This window comes from Trematomus bernacchii, unplaced genomic scaffold (genome assembly GCF_902827165.1).
Source record: "Trematomus bernacchii unplaced genomic scaffold, fTreBer1.1, whole genome shotgun sequence".
NCBI classification, from domain to species: Eukaryota; Metazoa; Chordata; class Actinopteri; order Perciformes; family Nototheniidae; genus Trematomus; species Trematomus bernacchii.
Genome location: NW_022987698.1, coordinates 13173009 through 13196355, shown reverse-complemented (window position 1 = coordinate 13196355; position 23347 = coordinate 13173009). Strand labels below are relative to the sequence as shown.

Sequence of the window (23347 nt, the reverse complement as noted above, 5' to 3'; positions counted from 1 at the left end):
TTAGATTGAATACACCATGACTACCTTTCCTAATTTCCGCCTGATTCACAGGATTATTTTTTTCTGCTACCCATCAGTGGTCTATTTATACTACTATAGGAAGAGATGTAAAGGAAGGTGGGATGCTGATTTATCTTAAAGCCCCTCCACCAAACACATACATGCACATATCAACAACCAATTTTCTCTCTCAATCTCACCAGGAATACCAGAGACCGTTGATGGAAGCCGATCCACGCATCCTGAGCTCGAGAAAGATCCGGCCTATATTTTTCAGAATGAGGGAGATCACACAGTGCCACTCCATGTTTCAGATTGCTCTGGCGTCACGTGTCGCCGAGTGGGACAGCTGTGAGAAAATCGGGGACTTATTTGTTGCCTCGGTAGGTGTCCTACATGTGCATGTTTTTTGTATGTTTCTCCATATTTGTGAACTAGGAGTGAGACTTATACAGCGTGTGTGTATACATTGTTTTTGTTTCAGTCTTAACATGCAATCAATAACATGCATGCTGGGTAAAGAAACTCATTTTTTTCTGTATAACACAATATCTGCTCCCACGGTTGTAATGAGCTGCAGGCTTAAGGTTGAGCAAACAGGGCTAGCTTACTCCCAAACGCAGAATCAATTACACATGTGATGAATATCTCCACTGCATCCAAACCACTCTGGGATATGTGTTTAAACATTTTGGCACTACAATAATAGTGTTCAGTGTGAGTTTTCTGTAGAGAGTCTCTGCAGTGTGCTCATCCATAAGGTCTGCTCATTATTTGCCTATTAGAGGGACCCTTTTTCTCTCTGCTGGACATTATAGAGCTGTTTCATTGATATCCCTATTATTAAATAAGAGCACACTGGAAATGGAAAGTACTGGAACTCCCTTTATTGAGCTTATTGTTGCAATGTATGTACCTGCAAAGTAATATGTTGTAGTAATACCCGAGAGGCATGATCCTGAAGGAGGCTGCGAGCAAAGAGGGTTAATTCCTTCATGCGATGTGCTAATCCCCCATCACTCCTAAAACTGTCACTATCGGCTGCCTGGTGTGAGTTTAATTGAGGAGAGAGAATAAATGTCTACTGCAAATCCGACACACCCCCACACACACACAGCGTCGCACTCGGTCACCTCATTCCTCTTTGCCCAGCTTCTTAAATGGTTCGTGAAGGGTGTTGTGGTAACTGGAATGGTAAACAAAGCATTTTTTGTTGTTAAAAGTACTATACTTAAAGGGCTATTTTCTTGCCTCTCTTTAGAATGAAATTACCTACAGGTGAAAACATTATGGTTAGCAAAACATTCAAGATGTCAAAAGAAATGACATGACTGTGTTTGTGGATGACAAAATAAGACATGGCAGTACCCTCTCATTGTTGCGCTGTTGTTAATAATTCAGATAATCATGTTGTTTTGTTTCCGCAGTTTTCCAAGTCCATGGTGCTTGACGTATACAGTGATTACGTGAACAACTTCACCAACGCCATGGCTCTCATTAAAAAGGCCTGCTTGTCCAAACCGGCTTTTCTTGAATTCTTAAAGGTGAGATTTTCTTTGTTATTTTTGCTTTCTGAATCTTAACGTTACCCAATTTGTTTTTAGCTCCTCTATTTGTTATTTGTTGTAGTATTGATCTATGGTCGCCAACATGTGCCAAACGCGCTACACGGACCAAATACATTTTCGTGCTGCAGTTTCAAAAACGATGCAAATATTTAAACACAAATGTGCCAAAACACATGCAAATAAAATGAAACATCTTCACCAACTTGACAAAACATGCGCAACGTTTACTAAAAGCGGTGTATAAACCAAACGACAAATACAAAACTCTGCAAGTAGCTCAAAACATAACGCAAACCAAGACATTTAAAAGTGATGCATACAGCTAGGACCTGAGCGCAAGCTGATGAAAAGGGATTTTAAAGTTGTCAACTGTCACTGGAAACTAACCTTAAATGTATGTTTTATTGGCTTATTTTAGAATGTGATTACATGATTCCTTCCGATATTATTGCAGATCTGCTGTAAGCTAGCTAGCTAGCGTAGCCAACCTAGTCATTTCAAATATACTGACAAATCACTCACAATTATAACGCATGCCAACGGTGACAGCCTGCCAACAAGCTGTGGGCATCACTTTTTAGTGTCCCTGTTTCAGTTGTGTTTTCAGCATTGTGCAGCCTTTTTTATTTTTGTTTGCAGCGTTTTGTGAAGTTGGTGAATGTTTTCTAAATGCGGTTTCTTCATTTGCATGTGTTTTGCATTTGTGTTTTTATATTCGCATGGTTTCTTAAGTTGCAGTGCGTTTTTCCTAATGGGAGTGTTTTTGGCCAGTGTAGCATGTTTACACCTGTCTGCCACCGTATTGTGCAGATATTGAAACTAGCAAAGCCCCATAGCTAAAGGTTTCAATAATATACACTACTAGGTATGTGTAATAATATGTTTTTTCACACAAAATAGTTTGTGCTCATAGTATGTCAATTACAGCAGCAATTTGTCTGAAGCACTGTATAACCGACTGTGGTAGATATTACAATGAAATATCCAAAATTGTCCACATTCCAGCTATTATAAGAGGATTACTCTCAGAATATGATACTTATTGGTATGTATTTGTAGGCTGCTCTTTGCACATTTAAAAAAAAAAAGTATATCTTCAAAAGCTATCATGAGTTTCATAATAAAAGATGGAGAAATCTTCAAATGAATGAATTCCATTGAGGCTGGTTAACAAAAAGAAGAAAATTGCAACCCCTTTAGTTCATTTAGTAGTTATGTGAAATGCAATTTGACGACTTTCCAGAACCAGACAATCATGATGGGTTATACTTTTACGTTTTTCAGATACTGTATTAATTAGGGATCATGAACAAGGCAAAATAGTGCCTCGCTTCACAGAGAGTGCCAAGGAATTATTTAAATGTGCTGAGTTGAACAATTCCCTGTGCGCTCGCTTTCATGCATGAGTGTGACCTGTATCATCGAGCAGTAATGCTGATTTACAGAAGCAGATCCCACAGCTTACAGCCCTGCATGTTACATCCTGACCACACGTGTGCCTCCTTTCTTTTAAAAGGTTTCCATGTCCCTCCTGCTGCCTGTTGGAGATCTAACTGTCAGTGTGAAGATGAACAAAATAATAACTTGGCTAGACACGCACTGAATCAATCACAGACTTCATTACCTTGCTTTTAAAACATTGCGGAGGCACTGAGTGCATGCACGCTGCCATGAACACGCAGGGGAAATTGACAGGTATAGGGACCATTACTTTAAGTGCTTAAAAGAAATACAATGTTATATGAGAACTGCATCTAGTGAGTTTGGTGTACATCTTTAGAAAGAAAAGAGGAATACGTTAAGAAATCTCATCCTCTGGATCAATTCTACAATTGTTCAAGCACATACATTTTCTTTTTTGGTACATTGATAAACAATAAAAAAAAAACTGCAAATCAGACAATTCAAACAATCTCAAAAGGTAATTGTCTTCAAAACCACTACTACATAAGAAATTCTCATTAACAATGTTCTTCTATAAAATAATAGGATAATGAAGTGGGCATAGAGTTTGATTATGTACTAACAATTGTAGCAAACACGTTTTTCAGCCTGAAAATCATGAGACCAAAAGTGGTATTAGTCGTGTTTTTACAAACAGTGTAGTGTAGCATTATCCAGTTCAGTGGTGAGAGGCAGTGTGGAGGCGGCTGTTGCTACGATGACAGGACTTATTAATAAACTGGCTGGAAGTGTCATGGGTCTAATCTAGTTCACATCAGCTGTGAAGGGAAGGGTCTGTTTGACGGGTCCAATGACACACCCAGTCTTGTCCATTTCCCTTTTTCTTCACATCAAAAGTAGGTGTCAACCAACATTAGCACAAGTGGCAGTTCCATCAGTTCCAGCATACCAGCTGATGCTTTCTGCTATGCTGATAAGGTTGCCTGGCAACAAATATGCATGTGTGTTCAGTAAGGTAGGTGACCGAGCCGTAGATTTTCTGATTCATATATCACAGCAAGATGTATGTCCATTGAATTATACTCTGCCCAGTAAGAGTTACAAGACTCGGTAAATATAGTATAAATAGTCACTAACAAATCCAATCCGTTTTCTGTATTGACGAAAAAAAGTCACAGCATGCTCTATTTCACACAGGTTTCACTCTCTAATGGGATCTTAAAGCTTGACCACTCTACGCTGCAGAGCAGCTTCCTGAAATGTGCAGCTACCTGCTCAGCCAGTCAGCTCTAATCTGTTGCAATGGTACTAGAATCCACTTTCATTCAGTAACCGTAAGAAAAACATGACATTGAAATGACCTGTGGTTAAAGGAAACCACTTTTCTACCTTGTGCTTTTTGGTGCTGCTCCACCTGCCGAACATACCACAGTCAGGATCAGGAGGCTCTTTGCCTGTTTGGACTGCAGCTTGCTTACCTCAGAAAGTGGTTACATGAAAAAACGTTCTTGTTTCATTACTAATGAAGCAAACTTCAGCCTACTCTCCAAATGACATTAGAGGATGAGGTGTGGGGGCATGAGTCTCTGAAGAAATCTACCGGAGCGTTATTCATTTGTCCAAAAATGTGGACCGGAAAATAATCTGATTAAAACCTGAAGTTCACAGAGCGCCCTAATTGACCAGATAATATTAATAATAATCTAAAAACCGTCAGCCTGTACAGACCCACTGGCAGCAGCATGACTCGCAGGCAATTAACAAGCAGCTGCAGTGGAAAACAGTAATTTTACTGCACACCTCTCGTCTTTCTCCTGTCTATATTATAACCAACCATGTTATAAAACTTATAACAAGTCCACTCTGATGCATGTAATCATCAGATATATTTTTCGGTGACTGTGGCTGTGTGGTGGTGCGGTCGTCTTTCAAACAGGTTGTGTGTTTGATCCCAGCCAATGCAGTCAACAAGTCGATGTATCCTTGGGCAAGATACTTAACCCCAAGTTGCTCCCAATGGGAATGTGTGTGAATGTTAGCTTCCTTGAGCAAGTGGATATAAAGTGCTATGTAAAAGCAGTTCATTGTACGTTTCCATTTATCCAAAATGAAAAGACTCTACCTGAGCCAATTAGCGTGAGTGATTTTCAACCAGCCAGTCTCTGTTTCTGACTATAGGAACCTATGAAACCCCTGAAGACCTCATATTCTTCAGAGTTTCCTCAGCTCTCATGCGAGGAACCTTGTGGCGGGTTGTCAATGCCGCCTTTGCCCAATCCACTTCCCTACCCTAACCCCAAGCTGTCAGGGGGCCTTCTGGCTGGTTACATCAAATAACCCATGATTCTTTGCGTTCTTCGGAGAAAAATCTTGACAGCTTGTTCCTGATTCATTAGAGAAAGGACCCCCTGGTTCTGCTTGCCACTACCTTCGTAGCATTGGGGAATATATCATTCATACTGTAATTGTCAAGACATTAATGGTGGAAAAAAAATCACTTTGGTGTTTCCTACTGGTGATTATAACCGTCTAGACTTCTCTATCAACTTATAGAATTCAGCTCATGTCCTGAGAGATCAGTCAAGTGAACAACTGATGCATTGATATGATCCCAGGCAGTGTTATGGTTTTATACTGTGCGTGTTAGACAGGTTTCACTGAACACGACAGCCCTTCAAAAGAGATATAGAGAGGTTCTCCTTAAAACCCCTCTCAGCCTCAACTGCCTCTCTAACTGAGACCACTCAACCATTTTCAGTGCACGAAGCAGGAAAGACCCCATCTCCATTGACACCTTGACCCTGTCAGGTGCCATGTCAATATCTGGTATGGTTATGCTTCTGTCCAGTTGCTGAGCATTGGATCTTAAGACTAGAATTACATCTGTGAGACCACTGCCTTCCTGTCCTCACCTGTGATTTAATAGGGTTAGGGTGATTTTTCGCGATTGTGTATAAGATATCTTGCTTGATAGCTGGTTGCACTATAGCTACCAAAGGGTTTCCACTTAGGGCACATCTCAAGTAAAGTAAAATATTTCACTGTCAATTAAAAAGTACTCTTCTATCATACTGTATCAGCCAAATAAACCCAATGGCTGACTTGGCAACCAAAGACGGGCTAATCAACAACTTAAAAGTTGTTCAGAATAAACCGGCTATCTGCCTTTTATCTATCTCACTGGCATTTGGAATGCAAATCATTTTAGAAGGATTTTTCCACCATTGGGAATGTATCTGGTGGTCCTGTTGTGTTTTCACCTGCCTGTGTCCAATTTGTTTAAAGTCAGTCAAGATATTCACAGGTGGAGCATCTCATTTCTGCATGCTGTGAGTTTACAAGTTTCTGAATCAAAGGTTTACTAGTTAGACACATTTACTCCTTATAAGGTAGTGATATGCAAAAATGACCAAACTAATATTTTTGAACAAATCTTTGTAGTGTCCGCTACTTGGCGGGTAACACACTGATACTTTGACAAACAAACAGACAGCCTGGCTTTCATCTCCACTGGCATTTTGTCAGGAACACATATTCACACAATACTGGGCTGTAAACCATTCTAGTTAATTTCAACTTAGATTGGAGGAATTAAAAAGTGTATACACCTGCAGAAGTCTTTTTTGTTTTTTTTGTGGAAATAGCATATTAAACCATACAGAAATCCAACAATGTAGAACAGTAATCATTTAAATACATATAAGCATATCTGCTCACAGTAGGTCATCTAAAAAATATGCATGATTATATGACCTGGAATATCATAGAGTAATGAATGCCATATTATGCAAAAAGTGTCATAACTCAAAAGGTTCAACACATGTGAAAAGAGTCGGTCTGCACAAAAACTATTATAGCGCCAGTACAATGGGGAATGTAATTTCACCCTACAAGGTAATGTACATGTCAGTTTGAGTACTCAATAAGTGGTTGAGCCTTTAGAGCCTGTCAAAGGGCTCCACATGCTTCTAGTGCTAAGGTTATTAAATGCAATTGTAACCACTGAATCTCTTTTAATGTCCAGAACAAAAACGCAGTATGTGGCGGAAGTTCCTGTGCTTGGCTGGTATTCATCATTAATTTCACGTAGTTAGTAATATACAGCCTTTGATGGTTGAATACAATAGTCAAATATAAAGAAAAGACTTAAAGAGGCTCTATTATACTTTTTGGGGTTTTCCTTTTCTTGAAGTGGGTTAGGTTGTGTGCATCTGCTAAGGCTAAGATCCCAAAGTTGGATCCCATTAGAGTCCTTTGTTTACTTCAGTAACATAGTTACATCACTATGTAACACTCACGCTAGCGCTCAAACACAATGTACGTGGTTAAGGGGAGGGACATTTCAGACAAATCTCTAAGCGGTTGACCAATCACAACAGAGCCGGCCAGCTAACCAATCAGAGCAGACTGGGCTCTGGTTTCAGACAGAGGGTGAAAAGAGGTGCTGCAGCACAGACAGTATGAGAAAAATACAGTATAGACCTTTTTGAACATGAAAGCATGGAGACATGTCCCAGTAGAGGCACAACATACAAATAAGCACCTGAAAATGAGCAAAATATGTTTTAAATCTATCAGGATATTACAATCACCACATTCTTAGTCAGTATGTTTTCCCTACTTATCAACTTCTCATATACAAATATATATATTTATATTCTACATGCATCAACTCAAATGGGCAAAAACTAGTTCCCTAAAGAACAATTAGTATGCTTCAAGTATACACAAGTTTGTATGTAATATAGTGCTCTGTTTCACAGATGTTCTCAGATCTCTAGAGTTTCACTAAGAGTTATTCCTATTTGTTCAGTCTTACAGCTGATCTTATCTAACCTTAACAAGCGCACCATCTATTAAATGTGCCCTCTTATTTGCCTTTTTCCCACTGATGATAACATTGTTGTACAGACTTGACGCTGCCCCGAAATGATCTTGGCCTGACCTACGCCTACGATAATACTTTAGACATAACACACTCAAAAAATCCCCTCTTTCATGCCCTCATATGAATAACAGACCGTGATTTTCATACCTTATTCACCCACGCAGACGCCTACAAAAGGTCTATAGAGGACTCACACAAGCTCCTCTTAAAGTAAGAATGGCGTAGTTTCCTCTTAATAGCCTTTCTGTGCTTGAATATTTTTCCAACTGCATGTTTCTTCTTTCTCTTTTTGTCATCAGAAGAAGCAGGCATGCAGTGTTGACCGGATCACTCTGTATGGACTCATGGTTAAACCCATTCAGCGCTTCCCTCAGTTCATACTGCTACTGCAGGTAAACGAATGTTTGGTTATTAAAGGGCTTTTTCATTTGTTTTAATGTTATTATTTTTCTTTTTGGGGTTTTCCCTTTCCTGTAGTGTGATATTCAGGTTTTTGTGCATGTAAATGGTCTGCAAAGGCTAAAATCCCAAAGTTCCCTCCAGAGGGAGTTCCTCTCCCACACAGTGTTTCAGGCAGGGGGGGGCCTGCCTGAAACACCTCCATTGGACTCCTTTGTTTACTTCTGTAACAAAGTAACATCACTGTGTAGCACTCACGCTTCTATTAGCTAGCGCTCCAACAGAGTTTACGGGATTTGCTAAGGGTCGAGACATTTTTGGACAATCACAACAGAGCCGGACAGCTAACCAATCTGGGCTCTGGTTTCAGACAAAGGGTGAAAGGAGGTGCTGCAGCAAAGGCAGCATGAGAGAAATAAATACCTTTTTGAACATTACAGCAAGTAAACATGCCCCAGTAGACGTTAAAAATACAAATATAAACCTGAAAATGAGCAGAATAGGGCCACTTTAATTAACAAGCACCCTCAACATGAGAAATGAGGCGGAATAAAGATTCAGCAGCTGATACACTAATAAAGCTGCGAGGTGACACATTTTTACTTTTCCAAATTTCACGAAGTTGCACATACTTTTACACTGGGGTTAGCAAGGGCTAAAAAAGTAGCTAGCCACATCAGTTTTTCATATTGCTGGCTTTACATCCCGACCCCTGCATTTTCCATTCTGAGCAAAGATTTGGTTTGAGCTTCACTCGCTGGATCTGCAGAAGCTCATTTCATCCCTCAGTAGGCATTGATTATCCATGAATTCAAAAGATAAGTTATGAATGCGAATCAGGCGTTTTCTTCCTAGCCCTAAATTCACTACTCCAAAATAGGAAGTGTATATTAAATCATACATTACAGGGAACCAGCGCTTAAAGCACTGAGGTGCGTCTGAGATGCATATCAAGACAACAGCAGGCTTTCACCGGGTCGTAGATACAGCACAAATATAGACATGCGAGCCACAAAGACTGCGTTTAGACTTAGTTTGTTTTAGCCAACACTGCTCACAAAAGGGTAGAAGTTGCAATACAATGAGCTTTACACAGACAACAGAAACACTGGAAAGAAAGTGTGTTGCACACAGTTAGATCCTCTGAGTATTTGACTTTGGCAAAGTTTGGAAAGATATTGAACATTCTAATCAAAGTGGGTTGACTTTGCAAACTTCCAAAAAAGTCAAAACATTTCCTCAATTCAATTTTTCACGGCATCAGAGGTGGGAGAAGTATTCAGATCTTGTACTTGAGTAGAAGTACCAGAGTGTAGGAATTATCTGTTAAAAGTAAAAGTATTGCATTCAAAATGATACTCAAGTAAAATTACAAAAGTATTAGCGTCAAAATATACTTAAAGTACAAGTAAAAGTATTCATTATGCAGATTGGTCCATTCCAGAATAATATATATGATATGTTCTGATTATAATTATTGATGCATTGAAGTGTTATCAAAGCTGGTGCAGCTAGTTTTAATGACTTTGTAAACTGCAGGCAATTTACTCCAGGTGTTACTAAAGTTGTTTATATTTCAAATCATTAATCCAAATCTCTAAAGTAACTAAACGTACAATATATATATATAGATATATATGTGGTGGAGTAAAAGTACACGATTTACCTCTGAATTGTAGTGGAATAGAAGTACAAAGTAGCATAAGATAGAAATACTCAAGTGAAGTACAAGTATAGTTTATATTATAACTTAAGTAAATGTACTTAGTTACTACTTGCAAGGCAATGAAAACACTTTTTACTTGAACACATTATTTTGTCACAGTTCAGTATATTGCAGTACACTGAAGATATTATTAAATCAAACACAGAGACAGATTTTTATTTTTAACTTGCAGTGGCTTAACTTAAAACTTTCCCTGTGACCTTTTCCCAGGACATGCTGAAGAACACTCCGAAGGGCCACGTGGACCGCCTGCCCCTGCAGCTCGCTCTCACAGAGCTGGAGATGCTGGCGGAGAAGCTGAATGAACAGAAACGAGTCGCCGACCAGATTGCAGAGACTCAACAACTAGCCCGCAGCGTCAGTGATCGCCTGCTCAGTAAGGTGACTGGACACACACTCCCTTGTGCACGTACACACTCGCACATATGCCCCAATCAAATGGACTGTGAGTCTGAGCCCTCTGGTTGTTATCACCGTGAGCCAAACACCTATACATTTTACTAGTATATAGCAATCGCTTATATCACTTTCCCGCACATTAATCTAGTGTGGCATTTTTATTTAGAGAAATTATCTCCCAGAAATGATGCCCATTATCATTCCTAAACAGTACCAACTGCAATGGCGGAGGCGTTGCTTCTCCATTACCACACTGAAATTACATTCCTGCCGCTGCAAATCTGAACAAATGCTGCTCTGAATAAGAAGAATTAAGGGGTAAATGAGACATTTAATTGGAAACTGTAAGAGAGCTATCTCTTTCACCCTGTCGCTCTTTCCTCCTCTCTCCACTTTCCCCTCTCTTGCACTCCCTTTGCTCACTTTCTCCCTTATACGCTCTTCTTCTCTCGTTCTCCAGCGTTACCACATCTTCCTCTCCCTCTCTCAAACCTTTTCCCCTCTTTATTTCTCTCTATCAGCCGTTGCTTTCCAGGACTCCGAGATGAGCTGATTCGGCCAAATCTCCACTCCACACAGAATTCCATTTGCTGCGGTGACACAGCAGAATTCCAATAGCAAACGGTCTCCTCTATTGCACCCATAACCATCCCATGAAATATTCATTCTTTGTCTCAAAGTATCTAAGTTGGCAGAATAGGACAGATAACAGTGTGAGTGAGGATTGGTTTCACACACACTCCCACACACACACACATGTGCAATGCCCTCTGTGCCTATTGACGCCTGAAGACTTTAAGGGTGTATTCTTATTGCAGCCCACCTCTTCAGGGGGCTGTTCGCTTTGTGGCCATCAAACGGCACTCGTACTCGGACTAATGACTCATTATGTGTGCAATCCGAGTCGCAGCTACAGATTGCCTGCGGATAGGACATCCTCCCTCTTTAAAATGTGGTCACATGAGTTACTGCACTGCAGGTTGTGGATCGGACACAGCAGAAAGAATCATTATTTGCTAAGAAGTATCAAAGTATCAGGATGTGAACTCCATATTTGGACATAACCCGCTGCTTTCAGTATAGTCTTTGATGAGCCTGCCTTAGATTGAAGCAGTATGCATAACAGTATTGATTTAGCCAGTCATAAAATAAGCTGGACCAAAGTGATAAAAAAAAGCTTTCTGTTGCTATTTCTCTTTGCCAAACATATGGATGAGTGGAAAGCACAGCGTGTGCCAACATACTGTAGCATAAACTGCGTCTGTTACGCATCCATTAAGTGTGTGTGAGTGAGTGTTAAGGTGTGCATGCAGCAAACTGTTCATGCATTTCTATCCATGTGTAGTTTCCTCATTGTGGTGGAAAGGATTGTGTGTCCCCGTGCTCAAACGCTAAGCCAGGTTGGACTGTGGTGGTAGTATAGGGGGTAGCGTGGTGCAGAGAAAAAGACAGAATGATCTAAAGCACGTGTTAAAAGTATTTAGAACAAAAAAAAAGTCTGGCAGCTTCTGTTGCATCCTTAAAGTATGTATTTAGGTCCCTTTCACCACATGTGTGCAGCTCAAAGATACTGCATCCTTGCTTCAACTACGTTTGCTGACACTACTTATGTGTGTGTGTGTGTGTGTGTCTGTGTGTGTGTGTGTGTGTGTTAAAATGACCTTCAACGGCATGAAATTGTCACTAATCCCTGATGAGACGTCGCTTCCTCCAAGGCTGACTCGGTGTCCTCCACACGCTGAACTCTGGAGGACTGGCTCTTTGTGGCGCTGTCTCCTCCGACTCTGATCTGATTGCTGTGTCCCTTTTTAGCAACTGAACTCTGAGCAGGGGTCACTGGTCCTTTGTGAGACGCTCATCGAGACTGTGTACGGCGAGCGGGGACAAGTCCTGAAGTCGAAGGAGAGAAAGGTCTTCCTCTTTGATGATGTGCTCATCTGCGCCAACATAAATGTCAAGTAAGTCCCTCATGTAGAACAAGACGAGCTAAATGCCCTGAATGTGTTCAAAGATGCTCTGCTAATGCGTTCATAATGCGCAGCTCCAGCATGAAGTTGTGTGTAAGTTAGGAAATGAGAGTCTGCTAAACTGCACTGTTAGGATAAATAGCTATTAGGTGGTGCAGGGCTCTATTGTGACACCCTAGGTTTTTGCACAGGAGAGAGAAATAGCTGCTAGCGCATTCGAGCACTATCTGCACTCGCAGGAGCCTTATCAGCTTTAAACAAATGGTAGAATGCCTAACTACAGCTACAGGAGTCTTGGATTACTGACATAAAACATTTTTGGGTTTCCTTCCAATTTATCTTCTGTGACAGCACCATTGATCACATCTCTCTCCAACTCTCTCGGGCAAGAAGTAAACAGGAAAAAGGGATTTTGTATATTTTTTTGCAAAAGCTCCCGTCTGGGATGTCGCTTAAAGCCCTCTTGTTCAGCCTTCAAAGTAATTATCACTCTACGTCTCATTCAACTCAAGTGTCCCGAAGTTGACTTTGTCTGCCCTCCAGGATCTTGACAAACCGATCACAATGTTGATTGTCTGCGTGATTACTGGAATACATGAATAGCAATGAACTCCTCCTCACAGCCGGGGGTACAGTTTTGGCAGGGAACATGGGTTGATCGCACTGATTCTGATTCTCACTCCAGATTCCTCTTCCTGACATTTCTCGTCGCGGGATCGGGAGGGGAAATTCCCTCAAGTTGTTTTTCTTTCTAAACTCCCTAATTTGTATTTATCTCCACCAGGGGGCCCCCAGATATCAGCAGCTTGGTCCCAGTGGGGCCCAAGTACACCATGAAGTGGAGCGCCACCCTGCAGCAGGTGCAGGTGGTGGAGGTGGGGCAGGAGGGCTCTCAAAGCAAAGACACCTTCTTCCAGCAGAGCGGGGCCAAGCGTCCAGGTGGAGCCTGCACTTCAGGTAAAAAAAACTATTTGTATCCGTTTTATTACCAAGTAGGTTTACACATAGGGTAAGAGGACTTTGCTTTGGTATCAAGGTGCATACAAAGACACAGAAAGAGGAATACGTAGCAACAAATAGTACTCTCATAAAATCTTTTAAAAAAACGATTTAAGACTGTTGTAATAAATAAAAAGTAAGGACAATATTTACACAAAACATACATATTTGAGAAACTGAGTACCGTAAAAATAAAATATTACAATTATTATATTCAAAGTGGAGAGCTGTGCAAATAAAATAAAAAAAAATAGTGTGGAGCAGAAATGTGCAACATGTTCAAGGGTAGTGCAGGATTTAAAATATTAAAAAGAACAATATATTGTTCGCATGATGTGTATGTTATACATAATGTTATGGGGGTGGGTTTGGGTCAGTGTGATTCTCGATTCGCTCATTCTGAATGTGATGCCTGCAACCCTATCCAAAAAAGCTGGGACAGGGGCATGTCACCACTGTGTTACATCACCTTTCCTTTTAACAACACTCAATAAGCGTTTGGGAACGGCGGACGGTAATTGTTGAAGCTTTGTAGGTGGAATTCTCTCCCATTCTTGCTTGATGTACGACTCCCGTTGCTCATCAGTCCAGGGTCTCGATTGTCCTATTTTGCGCTTCATAATGCGCCACACATTTTCAATGGGTGACAGGACTGGACTGCAGGCAGGCCAGTCTAGGACCCACACTCTTTTACTGCGAGGCCACACTGGTGTAACCTGCAGGACGTGGCATTGTCTTGCTGAAATAAGCAGGGGCGTCCCTGAAAAAGACGTAGATAAACCTAAAGTTTATCAGTTTGAACATTACATATCTTGTCTCTGTGGTGTATTCAATTGAATTTAGGTGCAAAAGGATTTGCAAGTCATTGTATTCTGTTTTTATTTACGTTTTACTCAACTTCATTGGAATAAGGGTTTGTATTTAATCATGGGTGTGATTCCTAGAGAGTTTTTGTGAGATTTGCCAGAATTATTTTCAATTGCGCATGGAGCGAATACGTTTTGAAGAGACGTTACGCGAAACTCAGAAGAAACGCCAGGCTCGGAAGAAAATATCGATCTATGGATATATTCCTCCTGAAACCTAAAGAGGATTACTGAACAGATCAGGTAGCAGCAAGGCAAGGCAAGTTTATTTATTTCTATAGCACCTTTCAACACAAGGTGATTGAAAGTGCTTTACAAAAATGAAAGAAAATAAAAGCATTAAGAAATAGTGCAGCGAAAATAATGAACGTCTACCACTCTGTGCAGCACTCAGTCACACAGTCATTTTTCCAGACTCTTGCAAAAGAATACAGAAATATATGTATGATAGTTTGTTGGAAAACATTTCCATTCAAACCAAATATATTTAATTCTGCATAGTTTGTGTAAACAATTAAACCTAAGAAAAGCAGTGTTATTAATATGTATAAGCTAACAGTTTCAATAGACATTATAATTACATCTTAACTAGCTCTTATCATTGCAGTAACATGTCCCGCATTGTCCCGCACAAACACACTCTTTGTCGTCCCACATGTGGCGTGTTGGCACCTGGTCACCCTACCCCCCCTTCCCCAATGTGTCATCCTTTTAATCTCATCACTTGGACCGACTTTTAGTCCCGGCCCCTCACTCTGACTCAGCAAGGCTAATCTGTTCTCTACGGACGGGCTGGAGATGCGTCCGTGTTGCTTGTCACTCTGATTGAGGATGTGTTTGTGAGGAGGATAGTGATGACGGTCGCTTGTTCCAATCTGCCTAGGGTGTTTTATCTTGGAGAGCGATGCGGGGGTGGAGATCCCCCTCGCCGCAGCATCCCCACAGTCTCATTTCACTCTCTGATAGACCACAAACACATCCAGAGTGGAGTCATCAATCTGCAGAGATTATTCCCTACCTTTCCAGGCCCAATTAGAGAGCCAGTAACAGTAGATAGGAATCAATGGTTGAAAACACTAGTTCTCCCACCAACCCTCCCTAAACTCTGGTGTATACAGAGCTTGAGATCCCTGATAAAAGTGCCATAGGAGAAGAGAGATACAAAAGCCTTATCAGGATGTAGTGGTACAGGCTGTTTTTTTTAAGTTGCAGCGCCATGACTCAAATAATAATGGTTGCTTTCTTCAGAGCTACCGGTGTCATGCTCAGCAAGCAGCAACTGTTATGGGAGCTGTTTCAGATTCTCTCCGGATTAAGTTTGGCTTTTTAACTTTCAGCTAGCGTATACTTGTAAACTCACAACTTTGCTGCAAGGTTTTGGGATCATTTAGGGTTAGCGCTAAATGCAGCAGTCTCCCTTCCTCTACCTGCGTCTAGTTGTTTATTTATTCATGATAGTTTTTTTGCAATGCAATTTAACACAGTTCCAAAATAAAGCAGGAAACTGATGCATAGAGAGTTTATAAATATTGCTAATTTTCAACAATTGTTCAATTGTTGTCAGTAGTTAAGCTTCAGTTTCGGTGTAGTGAAAATATACATTTACATGCATTTCATGAATCTGAATTAAATGTACATTTGAAAGCATTACATACCACAAAACATTTTCTTAATTTAGAGTAAATCTGCTAAAAATATGTACATTGCTGTTAGCTTAAACTCAACATCTGGTGTATCAGAATCAGAAAGACTTTAGGAAAATCAAAGAAACATTAGATACACATAAGTAATGAAAGTAATATGTCCAATAAAGATAACATAAAAAGATACAAATATTATAGAAACATAAGGAGTTAAGTGCTTGACACTCCAAGGAAGTAATAATAATAATAATAAATTCTATTTCTATAGCGCTTTTCTAAGACCCAAAGACGCTTTACATTTGGGGAAGGGTAGACAGACAAGGACAGGCAACAAAACAACAAGTAGTCTGATGGCCACAGACAGGAAGGACTTCCTGCGGCTCTCTGTGGTGCATCTTGGTGGATTGAGTCATTTATTGAAGCTACTCTGTGCCTGACCAGCGTCTCATGGTGTGGGTGGCAGACAACATGTTCCGTACCCTGGACAGCATCCTCTTTACTGACACAGCCGTCAGACAGTCCAGCTCCCCCCCACACAACATCACTGGCCCTGTGGATCACTTTGTTGAGTCTGTTGGCGTCTGCTTCCCAAGCAAACAACAGCACCAGGACAGCACTGGCAACCAAAGACCCATAGAACATCCTCAGCACTGTGCGGCAGATGCTGAGGGACCTCAACCTCCTCAGATAACAGAGGCTGGTTTGACCCTTCATGTCGAGGGCTTCAGTGATTTAACAGCAGTCAAGTTTATTGTCAACATTGTGAAGGATTTAATATCTGTAAATATTGCTATTCCCCATGCTACTAGTTATTATGTTACTGTCTTGTCTTTGAATATATCTGGAAAGAGACTCTGGAGCTAGACTGTTAATACATTTCAAAACAAATTCGATAAAACAAAAATTAGTAAATCTCTCAAAGCTAAGTAGATTGTCTTTTTAGTACGTGACAGTGATGCCGCCCAACTGGCTTTTTATGCACGAGTATAGCCTTTTCAGTGCCTGAGTATATTAGAAAATGTTATACCCTTCAGTACATGCTGGACTCTGACATAATTTTTTTTATACCTTTTCAACACATTGCGGTCACTTTAATCATGTCTATCCAAACAACCTCCCTGAACATCTGTGGGACCCTTCCCTAAATGTTCATCCAGGCAGACCGTCCCTTCTATTTATAGTTACCTCTGTGATGTCATTCAGTGGGGCGTCGAAATCCTTTGCTCCCTCAGGCGAGGCTCAAAATGGTGTCATTTTTCATCTTCTGCAGCCCCTGTGTCCTTTTATTGAATAAAGCCAGCCTTTAGGGAAATGCAGGCCTGTCTTTCTCACTCTGATACCCTTTTGTCTATGCCTATGTCTCTCTTGTCCCTTTGTACATCTTTTTTTGAAAGCAGTGTGCCAGTTTACGCTCACACTGACTTACCCTCATTCTCCTCCAATTACATCTCCCTTATCGCTTCTCTTTGGACATGCTGTCGGATGTGCAGTTTATTTTTTGTCAGATGTGTACCTGGGGCTGGCTTTGTATTAAGAAGTTAATGGTCTTATCAGACGCGTGTTGGTTCAGTACATTTCATTTCTGATGCTTTCACCCAAAGCAACTTACAAAAAGTGAATTAACCATAAACATAGAAACTCAGAACCAACACCAATTGCTGGTGCATTAGTTTCAATCGTTTTTTTTTTAGTTGTGTTTATTTGCCAAGACACAAGGTGGATTTGCATCCTGTGGATGTGTAGACTTGTTGCTGTCCTAATGTCAATGGGAAGCTTGTTTCACTATTCTGGAAAAAGGATAGCAAAAAGTTATGATCTTGTTGAGGGTCACTTTGGTCCAACACGAAGGGAGTAGCGAGCTGATTGGCCGATTCAGAGCAAAGTGCCCGTGTGGTTTAACCATGTCCTTGATGAAGGGAGGACTAGATTACTTCACAGCACGGTAGGCCAATGCCAGTGTCTTGTAGCAATTCCATCCCAACCCCTGCAGTCAACATGTCAAAGTTTCCTTGGGCAAGATAAGTAACCCGAAGTTTCTCCTGATGGCATGGCAAGCAGTGTGTGAGTCATGCCATCAGGATGAATGGTTGTGAATGGATAAATGCTGACTTGTATATGTTAATCACTTTGAGGGTCGCAAAGACGGGACAAAGCGCTGTATACATGCAGTTTACCTGTTTACTTTGGCTGTGGATGAGACGAGGGTTTGGATGCAGGTGTAGAAGCTGCATTGTCTTTAAATCCACTGGCTAGCACCACTGGCACATCAGCTCCGCCGCTGACTTATTCCAGAGAAAGCGGGGCTGGACCCCTCTGGGCTCCGGCCGTCCACACCGGCGAGCTACGTGCCTGGCGCCCGATATGGATAGTCATGTTTGAGTGTGAAAACCATATCCTGCATCACCAACGGGATTACGCTGGATTACAACTCAGCACATTCACCTCTGGGGCCGTAGCCAACAGCAGGCCCCGGAGGACTCGACGAACCTGTCCATACAATCCCTCTTGAGAGGACAGGAAGACATTGTTCTTGCAGCTCGCAGCAAAGCCTTTTATATTCAGATGTCTCACCTATAGATTTCCCTTGCACACATGACAGATGTCACCGGCGGCCCGTAACAACGATCCCATTAAACCCCCAAAAGCAACAAAAGAGCTTCTTAAATGAACAATGCGAACCCACCACTATCTATTTCTCCCTCTCACGGCTTTACTCTCACTTCATTTATGCACGTGGACGGACAAAAGACAGCTGCTCCCCTCGGAGGAGCATGCCTCCCTAAGCCCGCCTACCCGCTCAGCTCTTCTGCTACTTTATTACGTGGCAGTGGTGACAGTGCAGGACAGCTCGGGAACAAAATCTACCTGCAGAATTTAATTAGGCGGTTTTCATGGAGCCTGCTGCTGGGGAAGATGTGGGCCAGGGGAGTAGGGACGGAGGACGGCAGACAGGAGGAGACACAGCTATCGATTCGCAGCAGTCGGAGAGGGAGACTTTGAAGAGAGCGCGACTCAAATCGATGCCGAATTTTGCGTCTAATGAGACACCTGCATTCTTTCTGGCCAGCAAAAGGGCATCATAGCTCCAAATAACAGTTTCACCATCTGATTTTTTTTACTCATAAATTCATTCTGTGTAGTTCAACAAATAATGAATATCGATCCATCTGCACATCTTTTGTTAGTGTCACTGGAGTCTCTGTAAAAGCAACTTTTTCTTTCTGCACTCCCACCAGTTCTCAGAAACTGTCATTGTTTTCTCTGAGTGTGTAGAGCATTTAACCTTGGACGTATTGTACAGTGTATGCCAACATCACAACAGTTGCTACAATACCATGTACTGTATGTTTATGGTATATAATGGTGATCTTTTAAATGATTAGCCAAACATTTAATTTAATTAATTTTGTTTATTTAACAAGGATAATGGAAAGTCATTGACTATCTCATAGTCATTGTTTAACTATGAAATACTATAAATCAATGTATAGCTCCAACACAGTAAACTAGAAAGCTACATGTTCTTTTCTTAAAAAGATTTTGCCAGATATTTACTGGTTCCAGCTTTGAAAACATATATTTCAGTTTTTTTTTTACTGTGTATTAGTTATTCATTTTAAATCATCAATTTGAAGACATCACCCCATTTCATTAAATAGTTTATTTAAAAGAAACATTAATAAACATTGCACTAAAACTTGCCAGAGTTAGCCAAAAGGCCATTTCTCATCTGGTGTACATGAAGAGATGTTTCAAGGTAACCCTAAAAAAAAACATTATATTAAAGTGGACCTATCATGCTATATTTAAATGATATATTGTAGGGCCATACCTATATAAGGTATATTTATACGTTTCTGTTTTCAAAATACCAAACAGATCATGCATTTTAGCCATGCCTCATTTCGCTCTATGTGCTGTTTGCTGTCTACGGGGCTGATTCTGTGAGACCACGCCCCCCTGCAGGAGAGGGGAGACGTGCTCTGATCAAGTCAAGAGGGGGAGAAAAAAAGATCTCCGTCCTCCGTGTTTTATTTATATATACAGTCTATGGTTTTATTATATTATTATAGGCCTATAGAGTCGTTATTCATTTGTTTTAAAGCTCAATAAATAACAAAGAAGACCTTTGACCAGCACTTTTCTAATTTTGTCCGGAAGATTTCAACTTTAACGGACATCTTGACCGGCGAAAGAAAACCTAACTGAAACTCTGCCGCACGGTCCCCTCGTTCCTTGGAAGAGGCGGAGAGGTGGGTGTTTGTCATCTGCTGGTGGACTAACCGGAGAGAATTACAGTGCTTGCCTCGACGGGGAGGGATTGCATTACATTAAAGCAGCAGGAGCAAACGCTTGCCTCGGGGAGGGAGAAAAAAAGCCACAGCGGAGAATAAACAGAAGGGTAACCATGGTTACCATATGCGCGGGAAGTCTTCTTCGCTGCTTTTGTGGCAGACTACAGCGCCACTTACAGGCCTGGCATATGTACTACAGCGTCTCCAGCGCTTTCGAGCGGCAATGGCCGGCCGTGGCCCAACCCCACATTCCCCTGATAGGTGGAGAGTTGGCCCAATAGCCGTAGCGCCACCGTCCTGACGTCAGGACAGTGTTCAAATCTGGATCAGTTTTTATCAGATCCGTTGCAGCCCCTTTTTTAGAGATTTGGGTATGGAGGAAAATAGAGAGGGTTGTGTTTTCTGACACTTGGTGAGTTCCCTGGAACACCGGGGACACATATTCATGTATAAAAGACGTACAAAAGTGCATTTTGCATGATAGGTCCCCTTTAAATAAAATCTCATAAAGGCATTTCTAAAAAGGTACGTTTCTAAAGGTGAATAAAAGTGTAGCCGTGACAGCAAAGGCTCTGCCTCTGTGCATGTTGCATTTCAATTATTTTTATAAACATTCTTGTATTTTATTTAAAGGGGACCTATCATGCAAAATGCACTTTTGTACGTCTTTTATACATGAATATGTGTCCCCGGTGTTCCAGGGAACTCACCAAGTGTCAGAAAACACAACTCTCTCTATTTTCCTCCATACCCAAATCTCTAAAAAAGGGGCTGCAACGGATCTGATAAAAACTGATCCAGATTTGAACACTGTCCTGACGTCAGGACGGTGGTGCTATGGCTATTGGGCCAACTCCACCAATCAGGAGGAGACAGCCACGGCCATTGCCGTTCGAAAGCGCTGGAGACGCTATAGTACATATGCCAGGCCTGTAAGTGGCGCTGTAGTCCGCCACAAAAGCAGCGAAGAAGACTTCCCGCCCATAGTTACCATGGTTACCCTTCTGTTTATTCTCCGCTGTGGCTTTTTTTCTCTCTCCCCGGGGCAAGCGTTTGCTCCCACTGCAATGCAATCCCTCCCCGTCGAGGCAAGCACTGTAATTCTCTCCGGTTAGTCCACCAGCAGATGACAAACACCCACCTCTCCGCCTCTTCCAAGGAACGAGGGGACCGTGCGGCAGAGTTTCAGTTTCAGTGTCTTTCGCCGGTCAAGATGTCCGTTAAAGTTTAAATCTTCCGGACAAAATTAGAAAAGTGCCGGTCAAAGGTCTTCTTTGTTATTTATTGAGCTTTAAAACAAATGAATAACGACTCTATATAATAAAACACGGAGGACGGAGATCTCTTTTTCTCCGCCTCTTCTGACAGCGCAGCAGCTGATCAGAGCACGTCTCCCCTCTCCTGCAGGGGGGCGTGGTCAGCAGAATCAGACCCGTAGACAGCAAACAGCACATAGAGCGAAATGAGGCATGGCTAAAATGCATGATCTGTTTGGTATTTTGAACGGTGTTCTGTTTTATATGCACATCTCTGTTTAGAAAGGTGCTATATAAATAATGTTTATTATTATTATTATTATCATTATTAATACAGGACATGCAAAATGAATTAAACATTTATATAACAGAGCAACACCACTGGTGTCCTTGAGCTCTATGATATTTTTGTGGTATTTTCTTATTATATTTTGACACTAAGTGTACATTTTATTTTGCATTTTAATATTCAGTATGTTGGATTAAACTCTAAGGTTTTGTGCGTTGCCCACTTCTTAGGTAAAGCGATCCTTGGCCCTCCGCGGCTCTACCAGGAGCTGCAGGAGCTGCAGCACGACCTCTCTGTGGTGGAGGAGGTCACCCTGCTGGTGGGCACGCTGCAGGGGATGTACCAGGTACGTGTTGCTTCACGTTAATCTGAGATCTTACCCAAAGCCTTAGGTAAGTTGATAGGCACAGGTTCCCTCAGTCCAACTGACTCTATAGGCAAACATGCTAAATTCATGGTTTGTTCCAATTATATTACACCATTACACAACCTAGCTCTCAGTGTTTTATTTCTTTCATTGAAATTGAACACTTAAAACAAAGATCGCTATCGTTTCATCCAACAACTGCCTTTAGTATCACAAATAATTTAAAAACCAGTTTCAAAATATTGTCTGATACATGAATATATACTGTATGTATGTATAATAGGAATGTATTAGGTAAACTGTAGCTTACTGTATAAAAGTGAATCTGCCATAAGAGCACAGAGGCATCAAAGACAACACTAAAGAAGAAACAGCTCATTTAAATTGCTGGATCCAGTGCAAAATAATTGCAAAAGGAGTCTAGATGTTTAAAGATTGAACCAAATATTCATTTTGTATCTTCAATCTCCCAAAGCATGAAGTCTCCCATCTATCTCCTCATCAACAGGGCAACGATGGAGGGTATGAGATGTTCCCTCTGATATACAAAAGTCAGATTTGCTTTGTTGAGAGAAAAAGCGGCAGCGCCCCTCCTGTGGAGTTACAATCAGGACACTTCCCAGTAGTCTGCCACTAACACATTAACCGTACAACACACTACACAACAGCCAGGGAGGAATACTCCAGCAATCACCAAAGAGCCTCTCAGGCTAATGGTGGCACCTTTGCCTCCCCGCGTTTAACGAGCACAACGTCCTCAGGAGGAGTGATATTAGCCTGGCAATAAATGTCTGATTTTCACTTTCCACCAGTAATAATATTGTCCAGGGGAAGAAAAAAACTGACAAAATACTTCTGCACAGCTCATTGACTTTAGGAAATGGATTTGATTCTGTTTTGACTTGAGGGACAATATTTTACTGTAGAATGGATGCTTGTGTTAAATGTAGCATTACATTTGAGGGAGATAACAATGCCACAACTGTGTAGCATCACATAATGTAATGCAGTTTGATGTGAGTGAACTGGTGGTTGTTAAAGATATGTGCGTTTTGACCTACTCCAGCTGAGAAACAAGTTTGAACTGTGTGTGTTTCTCCTTTCAAAGAACCTGAACACCACTGTGGCACAGGACTGGTGTCTGGCTCTACAGAGGCTTATTCGCATCAAAGAGGAACAGATCCAGAGCGCTAACAAATGTCGCTTACGCCTGCAGGTACCCGGCAGGCCAGACAAGTGAGTGAAATCTCAAATATATAAGCACTGTAAAAATGAAAAAGT

General features: G+C 41.3%; 1 protein-coding gene across 6 annotated transcripts in view; it reads left to right on the top strand.

Annotated features, from left to right (window-relative positions):
* The window catches only part of arhgef10la (Rho guanine nucleotide exchange factor (GEF) 10-like a), a 133629-nt gene that overhangs the window by 28364 nt on the left and 81918 nt on the right, over positions 1–23347 (top strand). For all 6 annotated transcript variants that reach the window (XM_034139036.1, XM_034139035.1, XM_034139039.1 and 3 more), the window contains 8 exons: positions 204–383; positions 1428–1544; positions 8160–8252; positions 10196–10366; positions 12197–12342; positions 13136–13308; positions 21930–22045; positions 23175–23302. In XM_034139036.1, coding sequence (XP_033994927.1) covers positions 204–383; positions 1428–1544; positions 8160–8252; positions 10196–10366; positions 12197–12342; positions 13136–13308; positions 21930–22045; positions 23175–23302 — 1124 coding nt within the window. The remainder of the gene's footprint in view (positions 1–203; positions 384–1427; positions 1545–8159; positions 8253–10195; positions 10367–12196; positions 12343–13135; positions 13309–21929; positions 22046–23174; positions 23303–23347) is intronic.